Here is a 12,470-nt window from a genome sequence, read left to right as displayed (position 1 = left end):
TTCAGTCTCAGGAACACTGTTCACCCCCTTTGATGTGGGGTTTCTTTTGGCCTGGAGCTGAGCAGGTAAGCAAGGCTAGCCAGCCAGTGAGTCTCAAAGGTCCTCTGGTCTCCACATACTTACCACTAGACTTTCAAGAGGGTGCCACCGTGTCTGGATTTTTACATAAATTCTGGGAACCTAAATTAGAGCCTCATGTTTGCAAGGCAAATGCTCTACAGCCTAAGCATCCCTCAGCCCCCCCCCCCCCAGCCACCTTTCTAGATAGGTCCTCACGTGTAGCCCAGACTGGTCTTAAGCTCCTGACACTCCTGCCTCATCCCCACCGAGTGGTAGGGTGCACAGGCGTGCAGTGCCACTGTCAGCTTGCAGTCTCTCCTGTCTCCACGAGGCTAACGTCACTGTTAGCAGAAAGCCTCTGCATAGCTCTTTGTTTTAACCTTCTGTAAAAGTCCTCTGCATGTGGGAGACAGGTGTAAGGAGACAGTTCACATGACATAGTGTCCTTGGCTGTAAGTGAAGGCTCTCTCTATATGGGATAGAACATTGTACCAGAAGGGGGTGATTACCCATTACTGTAATTAGTGTAAGATTATTATAGGACTCTCAGTAAATGCCTGACACATTAGATCTACCAGAGCCTGTGTAGATGCCTCCCAGACTATGACAGTTTTGCTTATAGATTTGGACTTAAGATTCTGTGAAAGATAAGAATTCAGGATTCAAATTTGTTATTTCCCCAGTATGAGACTGAGCAACAGTTCCCACTGCCACTCAGCCTCAGTCCTGAGTGAGCAACTGATGCTGCAGGGGACAGGGGCTCATGTCACTAAACTGATGTTCATTGCATGAGCTTCCCAGAGCTGCCATCTTCTGAGTGGTGTCTGGACATATATGTGACATTTCTTGTTCATATATACCCATGATAAGTTTGTTTGTTTTTAACATATGACACACAATAAGGGATTAAGACAGTAGGACAGCAAAAGCACCCTAACACCAGAGCATAGGAAAGTCACAGGAACGTGGTCTCTTTCTCTCTCAAAGTGCCCTGTGCACAGTTTTTAAACCTTTCATTTGAGAAAAGCCATTTTTGACAGATCTGAATTTTTGGCATTTCTGCTCCTGTACTTCAAAGGCATTGTTAAGTGTGAAGGTTGTTTGAACACTGCACTGTCATACCACAGCTGTGAGCCTCAAAATGAGATTGCTCCGAACGGAATAGCATTTAAAACTTCAGAACTGGTGATTCCTAGAGTTTTCTATATACTATTTTAGACCCAGGTTCACAGTGGGAAGCAGAAACTAAAGGAAACACAAGTATTCTGTGGGCTACTGCATTTCCTCCTTACACTTCAGCTTATATAAGAATCCTTCAGAATCCAGTCAACTCTCCAAAGGCAGTGTGGCTGACACTGTACGTCCTCAATAAGGAACATACTCATTCAACCCCATTCGGCATCATTTGTGCACAGGAGCTGAATTCTTTCCTGCCCTTCCCAACAGAGTGAGACAGGGAGGAGAGTGGGAAGACTGGATGCAAAGCCAGCCTGTGAGATTCACTGTGATGGCCTGACCAAAGACAGTGGCCCTCTCTGGTAGACCACCTAATCTGGGGGCATTCTTCAGGTCTGTGGAAACTCCTAAGTCTGCACTGAAAGCCTCTTCTTCCTCTCCCAAAGGGACCACAAAGTTTGAATGAACATACACCATTGTGTCAGTGCAGAGCTGGGAACTGGGAACTGGGAACTGACTTGTGATGTGTCCTGTACAGAAAATGGGGTTTAAAACATCAGCACCCTTAAGCAGCATTGGGCTTTATAGTCTTGTCTTTTCCTAACATGTACTTTGGTATCCTGGGCCAGAGGCTTGAAACAGCAAGGAGATTTAGGACCAACCCTCCCTCATTGTTATTCCAGTGAGGTCCTCCACAATAGAAGAAAGAGTCTCTTTGTTTTTAATGTTTAGCTTCTGAAGCTAACACTTGGGAACTCTTCTAAATGGCAGCTAGGCTTGCTTGTGATCATACTGGAGCTTAAACTTGAAAAGCTGCAGTGTCTCCTGTTATTCCTTACTTACAGACAGACATTCCTTTACTGGTGTCAGTGTAGAAAGTGGAGTCCATAACATTCAACCATCACCTCTCTCACTTGGCCTTTGTAGACCCCACCTCTGCCCTCATCACTGTACAGACCCCACCTCTGCCCTCATCACTGTACAGACCCCACCTCTGCCCTCATCACTAAGTAGACCCCGGGAGAAGCTCTTGGAGACTGCTCTCAATTGTCTCACTTTAACTCTCAAATGTTATTGCTTAAAGTCCAAGTCATTCTTTAATTTGTCTTTGAGATTTTGCTTTAAGAAATAAAAGCCAGAACTCTGCTGCTGCATCTTTGATGAAGGTGTGCCAGGCACATGGCGTTATCTCAATGTTCACCTCTCATTTAACCATGTTTGGATCTCAGGAATCACCTCCGTAAAGTGAGCAAGTGAAAGGGACTCATTAAACATGAAGGAAAGTGATCGCTAATTCATGGTGGAGAAGTTGGGAGAGACAAGATTACAGATATATCCTCTAAGAGGTATTTTAGAAAGTCCTATTTAAGAAATACCCATAGTCACTTAAAAGCACCTTATAACTCATAGGACACTGCTTGTACTGCAGCTAGAGTAAACATAGTATAATTTACCTGCCAGAGCATAGAGTGGAAGTCAGACTTAGGCAGAACTTGTTTATGTCGGTCACTTGTCTTCCTTGAAGCCTCCCGTTTACAGGATTTTATTTCACTCTCATCTCTCTTACTCCTCCTTCCTCTGTTGTTGCGCGCCTCCCGTGTCCCCTTTTCACCCATGGAAGAAAAACACGAGAGGCAGAATTCGGGTATCACCACAGCGAGGCTTTACTTGTAACAGCAGAAGTGGAAAACACGGAAGGGGCAAAGACAGGAAGAGGCACAGCTTAAATACACCCTAGAGTGACATGTTCACTTCTGATTGGCTGTTCACTCGTTACCCATAATACGCCCCGGGATGGGCAGTGACTTTGGCGCGCTTTTGCCTTTTTGCACCTGCGCAGTTAGTTATTTACTTGTGGAGGACACGATGCCCACGCCATCTTGGAATGGCGCATATATCACCGCTGACCACGGCTTCCTACACTTTGTCTTTTGAATTGTACCATCTCCACACTGAGCTTACCCTACTCTCCAGACTTCTACACATGCTATCTTGTTTTCTACTGGAAATGTACCCATTCTTAAAAAATTCAGTTAGAGCCAGAACACATGTGCACATTTAGTTCCAGCCCCCCTGGAGGCTGATGCCGAAGGGTCATGTGAATCCAGGGCTCTTGCCCCAGCCCTTGGCCCCGCTGGATGATCCCTGGGGATTAGGGATAAGAAGCTGCAGAGTCACAACACAAACTCCGGGAGTCGGGTGAGAGGCAGAAGCAGACTCATTTTTTCGGGATTGGGGTGTACCTTTATAACTCCCCACCTGTGCCCCCATTGGTCCATGATATTATTTTTAATGAGATCATCTCTCTAGAAAACCTCTTAATCACTCTCCCACCATTACTTCCTGGAACTCTAATCCTATATCTTCAGCTGCCCCTTGAACATTTGCACTTCACCATCCTATGGTCGCCTGCCAATACATCAAACCACTGGAACACCACATTTATATTCCTGAATATCAGTATTGTCTCCAGGTCTCTGTTTGTCTCTACTCCAGTGCTCACACACCTTCAGACTTGATGGTCATCTCAAACTCTCTGTTCTTCCTCACTGACCCCACTGAGCGATCTGGGCTTCCTTCTGGCTAGTATGAGATGGCCTTGTAGATTTATACAAGTAAGTCCAGCTGGCTGCCCAGTTCAAGCTGAAGTCCTCTCTATAAGGAGTTCTATGTCCTCAAATCAAATGATGGGGAGTTTTGTCTCTCTAAAGATAGCATGTTCCATCAGTGGAGTTTTCTGTCTGACACTGCTTCTCTTTTTTGTTAAGTCATGCTTAATTACATGTGTGTGTGTGTGTGTGTGCCTGTGTCTGAATATGCACATGTGAGTACAAGTGCCTGTGGAGACCAGAGAAGCATAGGATCCCCCTAGGTTTGGAGTTACAGGTAGTTGAAAGGCTGCCTGATTGGATGCTAGGATCCAAACTCAGGTCCTCTGCAAGAGCAGTACATGCTTTTAGCTGCTGACCCATCTCTTTAGCCTCTAGAGGTATTTTCCTCGAATCTACCCCCTAAAGCCAAAGACAGAAATCTACATATTTTCTCACAAACCAACTCTGAGGGTTGCTCATGAGACTCCTCTTTCTACCACAGACGCCCTTTGGTTTATAATACATCGTGTTGCAGCTTCCCTGAGCACCCCAGTTCTTCAGGGGTTAGCATCTCACTGTCCTGCTCACAAAGTCATCTAATCCACAAGGAGTTACTTCTGTGGTCTCTGTGCTACCTAACTCCTCAGAACCTCCGTTATCAGAAAAATAGTGTTTCCTTAACCACATGGCTTTCAAGGTTCTAGGAATGCCCTAGGACCATATACAGCTTTTCATGTCAAGAGCAGAGGAGCTGCAGCTTTTTTTTTTTTTTTTAAACTCTTGTTATCAAAGTGGCTGGTGAGTCACAAAAGATTTTCTTGTAACTGGACTGAATGATTTCTGAGGTCCTTCCAGCACTAACAATCTATAAGCCAAAGGTCCCAGACACACAACATTTTCTTATTCCCTGGGGAGGAAGTTAAAGACCAAATACTACTCTACCTGTTACTCTGAGACAGTGAAGAGATAGAATCTGACAGACGCCGGAAACCAGGCAACAGCAGCAGGAAAGGTTACAGCCAAGCCTGCTACATCTCAAGCAGTAATCAGCTCCTCTCACCAGAATCATTCCAGCAGGAGCTCAGTTGTCATCTCTACAGGGCATTATCAAAGGGAATTTAAAATCATAGAAAGCTCTGGCCTCTGAAATGTCTTCTAAGTCAAAGGCCGGGTGAGAGCTGGGTTGCAAGTCTGCTCATGGTCTTCCCCCAACCCCCGACATTCTTCATAAGGAGTCCTTTCTGTTTCTCTCTAATTAGTGTCTGCCTCCTGCATCCCCCTATCTCTGTGTAGACACCTCAGACATAGCACTCATCCCATCCAGGTCTCCTTCCCTGTCTGCAGGAGGATGTGGATCTGGTTTCCCAACTGACTGTCAGCTCCTTAAGAGCTGTGTGTCTTGTGCTATATCTCCAGTACCTTACAGTATGTGCTGTATGGTAAAAATTCAATAAATAAATATTCAGTAACTGCCCCTGAGACCTAGAACTCATTTGACACTCTACAGAAGTGTACCGTCTTTTTCCCCCATATCTTGTGTATACATGGTATGTGTGTAGATGCAAACACCTTGGCGCATATGTGGAGGTCAGAGGATAACTTTGTGGGGTTAGTCCCATCTTCCTACCTTCATGTGGGATTGTGGGATTTAACTCAGGTGATCAGGCTTCATAGCACACACCTGAGCTATCTCACCACTCACTGAGCTATCTCACCACTCACTGAGCTATCTCACCACTCACTGAGCTATCTCACCACTCACTGAGCTATCTCACCAGCCCCCAGCCTTTTGAGATTGTGGCATGACATTGTCAGACACACGTGTGTTTGACCTCATTCAGCGCCATCCTGGGACATCCTGGGACAACAGCCCAGTGGCTACATGTTGGACATGCCTTCTATGCCTTAACTTCCCCCTTTGTCATATGGAAGCACTCGATTGTGGATCAGTTATTTCTGTGCCAAAATGACTAACAGAAACAGCTTAAAGGAAGAAAGATGTTGGCTCATAATTTCACTGGTACCTATCCTTCCTGGTGGGGAGGATGTGAGTCCATCCCAATTTGTGAGTCTCTGTAGCACTTTAACTTGCTTGTCCTTCTCAAGTCAGCCCATGCATTTATATGCCCCTTATCTTCACAACATATTGGGGTGCTTATGTATTTGTGCATGTGTTTCTCCAGCCTCTGCATGTTAATCATGAGCAAATCAGTCCCTGACAGGTTTAAAGAGCAACAAGATGTGGGCCTGTGATGTACTGGAAGATAGAGCTTGTCATTTCTTCTCCTTCGAGACCCAGGGTGCTGACAAGACTTACCCCTGCCAGATTTAAGGGGACTGAGAAGGGCAAGGATCCCATACCTTTGTTATCTGTGACACTCACTTTGTTATCTGTGACACTCAAGTTTTAATTTTAAAAAAAAAAACATTTCATTAAAAAATTCATATTCTTGCACCTGAGGCTGAGTTGAATACCCTCATAAATATGTCATGTCTTCTAGTTCTGGTTATTTAGTTCTACAAAAATAAAACACATCTCTTCTCCAAAGAAGTCTCCAGGAAGCAGCCTAATTGATGTTTGCACATCTCACCCCTTTGTCAGGCTACCTGCCATTTTGTCAATGTAATTGACCTTACTGGAGGCCCAGGAAGGTCTGTGGTAACAGAGCTTGCCCCCTGGCTGCATTATGGCTTCTTAAATTAAATAGAGATGTTTGGTTTCTTAAAAGAAATGACTGCTCAAAAAATAAAATCTGATCTATCAATTGCAAGCCCCTCTTATTGTCATGAAGATCCATGGAGATGCCATACTTATGTGTCTGTGAAACTACCCAACATCATTCCCTTGAAGCCACGCAGTTCATCTGCACTATATGAAGAGCAGGGCTCCCCCTCCCTGCCTTGATCATTTAGTGGGAATTGCAGCCACCCAGATGTTTCCACCTTCTGAACTGTAACCCAAATCCCAGACTGTCCACTTGAGGGCACCCTATCAATTACCTTGAGTGGCGATTACTGGCATCTACATGGACCCCAGCCCTCAATTATGACGGCTGACAAGCTAGTCTACAGCAGCAGTAGAGCACACTCAAGTGTCAGCAATTGGCAGAGGTATAGCAAAACCAGAGCCAATCAAAACAGGACTGATCCCAACCTCCTTGGCCATGTTCTCTGTGCTGAGACCCAGTGGGCTCCCAATTAGAGCATTCCACACTGAAGAGGAGTTTAGCCAGTTCTCAGCAGCCCCGCCCCCAGGCATGGCTTCTCTCGACCTCTCCCTCATTACTTCACTTTTAATGGACCAGATTGTAGTGACCAGATTGTCTCTCTGAGTGTGAGGAGCGGTCTAATCTGGGAAGCTGATACACTCTGGTGTCCGCACAGCAGGCCAGGCCAGGCTCCTCCCTCTCTGCCCACCAGGTACCTGCTCACTTTAGTATTAGAAGCTAGGACAAGCGGTTCCTTCACACAGAATTCGCCGCTTTGATGTAGGCACACTACTATAATATTTCTTCTATGATAGGCTAGGTTTATTTTCTTAGCTGTTCCCTCCTGGGTAGAAGATTCTACCCAAGGTCTACAGTCTTCATTCTGTGTCCTCAGTGCCCATAGAGAAGAGCCTCAGAAAATGTTATGGATCTGCCTTCTTCTTTCCCTTGGGGTCCCTGCAATTAATTGCCCTGATCAAATAGGTCCTGTCTACAGCCCCTCTCTGTTCCTGGCCTAAGCCAGCTCTCTGGGACTGTTGACTGACTTGCCTTTCCTTGCTGCTGGTCTCTAGACCTGGCCTCTCCCGCCATTCTTTTTCATACTGTTGCCCACAGGCTGAGCCAAGCCACCAGTGCACAACTTGTGTCTGGCTTTTGAAGATCGTCAGAGCAGCCTCACTTGCAAAGGGTTTCTGCTTGGCTCCTTGGCTGGAGCTGTGAGGTGTCTGCAATTTCCCATGTCATCATTTCTGTTTATGTTGGTCTGTTTTATAAGTAGAGCAGATTGAAGGCAGTCCCTGTGGCTCTGGTCCTTAGTGGCATTCTGCTGTGCTTTCCGGAGCAGGGAGGAAAAGGTGAGGTTTCTGTTTGCTCCAGAAAAAGTACAATCTGTAAATCACAAAGACCAGTAACCTGGTTAGGTGGTGTATATATCTCGGCAGTGCAGACTGATCTGTGTAATGGTTTTAGGCTACATTCTATAAGGCCTGGTCCAAGGAGGTGCTTGCTATTATCTTTAGAGAAGAAGCCCATCTCAGAAAGTGCATTCTATACCCATCCTGTGGTGTGGTAGCTCTTCTTGACATTTCAGTCCACCTTGATGACTCTCAAGCAGGTGAGGCTTTTTTGACTTTTTCCTCTTCTTTGGCTTTATTTCCAGAAAACGGGAGGAGGAAAACAAGAGGAAGGAAGCTGAACAGCAGAAAGGACAACTGGACACAGATCCTCCCAGATCCCAAGTCCTCCCTTGTCCACCCAGCCCCCAGAATGAGCCCAGCAAGCAGAGTGCAGCCCCTAGCAAACAGCTACCCGATAGACACACAGTCCAGAGCCCTGACCCGGAACACAGCAGGCCTCCAGGCAGGTGTCCAGGCAGAGCCTCTCACAGGGATTGTTCCTCAGACCTTCAGGGAACTGCCTCCAGAAAGCCAAGTGGTAAGTTGGACTGTGCTCTCTGACAACAGCCCACGGACTGGGCTTTTTGCCTGGCAGAACACCAAGTCATCATTTCCCAGGGTTCTATGGCTTATTGGTTCCTTGACAAGTGTCCACAGGCCTTGCCCTGTGGCTTCCTCAGTGGAGAGCAGGTGGGTTGCATTGTTTCAGATAGGCTGCCTCAGGTGTCTGGCCGCCAGTGCTATTACTTGGGATTCCATGACTCCGTTACATGTCCCTCCATCCATCAGCAAGCTAAACCAACACCCTATACATTATTCTCGGGAAACAAAGGCAGAAACCTCAAGACCCTTGAGAAACAGTCTGTAGAATGCACATGCCACACTCTGTTGATCAACAAGAGTTATGAGACATCCCAGACTAAACAATGTGACAAGAGACTCCCATTTTGTGCACTCTGGGATGAAAGGAACTTCTAGCTATTGAGTGGTCACATCTCCATTTGGATCACAGCTTGCTCATGTGTTTCTGACATGAGAGGTATTCTTACTCCTATCTCTGACCCAAAATCTCATCCCAACAATCACCTCAGGCTTGAAGTCCAGGTGTGTTGAAGGTTCCTCTGTGGGACTCTTTCAATTCAAATATCATCCAGCCAATAAAGATGCATTGTCTATGTTCTTACATGCCTGAGTTAGTTCTGATGTGAGAACAGACCAGCACAGCTGATGGTCTTGTTCAGGTGGCCTAGGCGGCACAGCTAGCCACAGCCCATAGCAGTTCAGAAAGTCAGGCCCCCACCCGGACGCCTCAGCGGCTCCTGCTGCCCTAGTCTTGAGACTTCCTTCCTTTCCCTAAGAAACAGCCCAAGTCGGAAGCAGAGTGGCTCTCTCAACCTGCTTCCTGTCTATAGAAAATGGACTCCCTGGGCTTCCCTGTATTTTAAACTGTCTTCCCATTTCAAGCTCATGGTGACCTCGGTGATGAGTATCTCAGGAAGTCACTCTATGCAAAGTCCATTTCATGTTCTGAAAACTGTATCCATAATTCTTGCCCCCACAGGCTTCCTGTGTCTCATAATTCTCTGAGAGGATGCTCGAAGCGTCTTAGAAATCTCAAATGTTCCATTTTAAGTATTTTTGAGGTCCCAATAATGGGCAGTGCAGCCATTCTTTTGGCTTGATCTTTCTCCCAAGACCGTCCATCTCTCTGAGACTCCATGTCTCAGAATAAAATGTGGAAGTTTTGTTTTCTTACCCGCATATCCTGAGATCTTTGTTTTGTTTCGTTTTGCTTTTGTCTGTAAATTCTGTTTGACGTTCATTCTTTATATCCGTTTCTCCCCTCACCTCAGCATTCGCAGCTTTGCTTGTTTCTTGCATTTATTTCTCTTTAATGGAGATTTTTCTTTAAATATAATATAGTGTTTATTTTATTATCCAGTAAGTAAATCCGTGTTTGTTATATGCATTTCATGTTTGTGTGTGTGTGTGTGTGTGTGTGTGTGTGTGTGTGTGTGTGATGGTGCGCATGTGGAGGTGAGAGGACATTTTTGTAGAGATCTCCTTTTCCTTCCACTATATATGTAGATGAACTGACAGAAAATAAAGACAAGGTCATATTACAGATTCTACTGATGCTCTTAGTGAAGCTGAGCAGAAAGGAAGGGATCCAAACCAACAACAATTACTTAGTGTAACACAGAAGCAAGTCAGAGCTACTAAACCTTTCTAAGTCCTGCCTTCAAGCCCGAGGACCTGCGGAGGTCAATCCCAAAAGACACCTGCGGCTTAAAGGCAGTCAGTGCTTCTTCCTTCCATCAGGAGACCACCTGAGCAGCATCTCCAAGCTCACTGGGTAGGGTCCCTGCTCCCAGCCGTTGTGCCCTGAATTACAAGGTTGGCCCTTCTCCACACCCCAGCGGCTATTTGTCCCTGCTCTTCCAGCCTCACTGCAGCCTCGTCGTCGTCGTCGCCCTAGCAGTTTATGCAGCACCTTTCTGAGGGTTCTGTTTCTATGTTGGTTATTGTTTGTCTACCCCACAACCAAGTGGCTTAATAGAGCAATACACTGTTTCTTGAAATGCTGAGGGTCATCTGGGCTCACTCACTAGGTGCTAAAGGCAGGGTTAATTGGGCAGAAAACCAAAATGCTCTCCTTCGTATGTCTGGCCAGTGCTGCAGATGAATGAGGGGCCTCAGATCTCTTCTGTATGCCCTGTCATTCCCACATATATTCATCTTCATTAGTGCTCAAAGAAAAGGCAGAAGCCATATGGCCTGAAAGTGTACACTCCAGAACGTTCACATTACTTCTGCCACATTCTGGTCTTGAGCCAAGATTTAAGAAAGTGACAGTTCAACTTCTCTTCTGAGTGGATGTCACTCCATAGTCACATTGCACAAGCTTGTGCAATATCAATACAGAGTGGGGGTTGGCCCTGCCCCCACCCCAGCACATTCTCTCACACAGGAACTGTAAGTACCTCCCAGGGTGTCTGAAATACAGAATAACCCAGTAAGTAGTTGGCTAAAGTATCGGGCTGGAGCTCCAGAAGTAAGACACCAGGGTCCAGCCCTAAACCAGAAAGTCCTTACTGGGTACATGCTCTAACAGATGAGCTCTGCTCAGTCACTGCATCAGTCACCAGTTCATTTAGCAGACTCTGGAGCCCACACTGTTCCAGCTGTGCTGAATTAGCAGTCAAGGCCGAGGACCACATCACCGTATTCTTTCCTCCAGCTGTGCGCACACTGATTACGCAGGAGCCTCGGGTGCACAGTGCAGCTCTGCTGGTGTGCTCTGCAGACTCTGAGTAAATGCACGGGATAGGGCAGTGCACACCAGCCTTTTTCTAAAGCACTCTGCCATAATGAGACTGCAAAGCCAGGCAGGTGTGCTGTGGACAGGACAGAGTTATGATGGGGGCCTCCGACCCTGGACTTCCGAAGTTTCTGATAAGCATTAATTTTGTCCTTTAATCACACTGCTACTGGACCCAGTGCCGTGACACTCTGTGAATAGACTCCATCACCAAGGCAGCTTAAACAACAGTTTACTGAGACTTATGGTTTCAGACAGTGAGTCCATGGCCATCATGATGGGAGCATGACAGCAGGCAGGCAGGCAGGCAGGTATGGGGCCAGAGCAGAGAGAGCTAACTGGGAATGGGGTGGTCTTTTGAGGGCTCTAAGCCCACTCTCAGTGACATGCCTTCTCCAACAAGGCCACACCTCCTAACCTTTCCCAAACTGGGGACCAAGTGTTCAAATATTTGAGCATATGGAAGCCATTCTCATTCAAACCATTAGAATATATTCTGATGCAAATGATACATGATGTTTATGATATGTAATCTCATATATCTCTGTATATGTATATACTTGTTCTCACTTGCTCTGCTGACTGAACTCATGAGCCTATAAATTTCTAGCTGAGAACTGAACACTGGTATAAAACGCTATGGAAGTAACTTGAAACCTAAGCTGATACTAAAGCCTGACAGTGTGAGAACTAGCAACTCAAGATGCCCGTGATGCCGTCCCCAGAGCTCAGACACTGCATGTGTCAGGCTGCTGCCAGTCTCCCTTGTCTCCGTGGACATGGCTGTCCAGGGTCCCAATCCCAAAGAACACTTCTTAGCAGGTTCTAGGCTGAAAGACTGACCTCCAGGCCTTAGGATCTGTGACCCTCAAGGGCCTTCTTCATCACTCTGCTCACAAGAGACTACTGGATCTTGGTTGTTTTCATTTCTGCCTGGTTATCTCAACATGTCCTATGGATGCTATCATTTGTTCTGAATTCTGTCCTCAGTGGAGCATGTGTCAACTCTGCCTTTTCAAAAGTGCAAGCCCCTTCCTGATGCTTATACCAGTGCTATTTTCAATGAGAATACGTTTTCTGTTTTATGTGTCACATTCATTTTTTTCAAACATACCTTTTTACATAGTTTAATCTCATGTATGTTTACCCAACTTCCAAGAGATATGATCCTGCCATGTGTACATCAATTATTGTTCAAGGCAGACTGCTCCCTTGT

General features: G+C 46.1%; 1 protein-coding gene across 3 annotated transcripts in view; it reads left to right on the top strand.

The window, feature by feature from the left end:
- Invs (inversin) overlaps positions 1-12,470 on the top strand; it is a 138,988-nt gene that overhangs the window by 115,188 nt on the left and 11,330 nt on the right. For all 3 annotated transcript variants that reach the window (XM_076934994.1, XM_034503464.2, XM_076934995.1), the window contains one exon: positions 8,196-8,470. In XM_076934994.1, the coding sequence (XP_076791109.1) occupies positions 8,196-8,470 (275 nt within the window). The remainder of the gene's footprint in view (positions 1-8,195; positions 8,471-12,470) is intronic.

The sequence above is a fragment of the Arvicanthis niloticus genome, chromosome 5 (assembly GCF_011762505.2).
Source record: "Arvicanthis niloticus isolate mArvNil1 chromosome 5, mArvNil1.pat.X, whole genome shotgun sequence".
NCBI classification, from domain to species: Eukaryota; Metazoa; Chordata; class Mammalia; order Rodentia; family Muridae; genus Arvicanthis; species Arvicanthis niloticus.
Note: the sequence above shows the minus strand (reverse complement) of the source record. Positions and strands in the feature narration are given on the sequence as shown.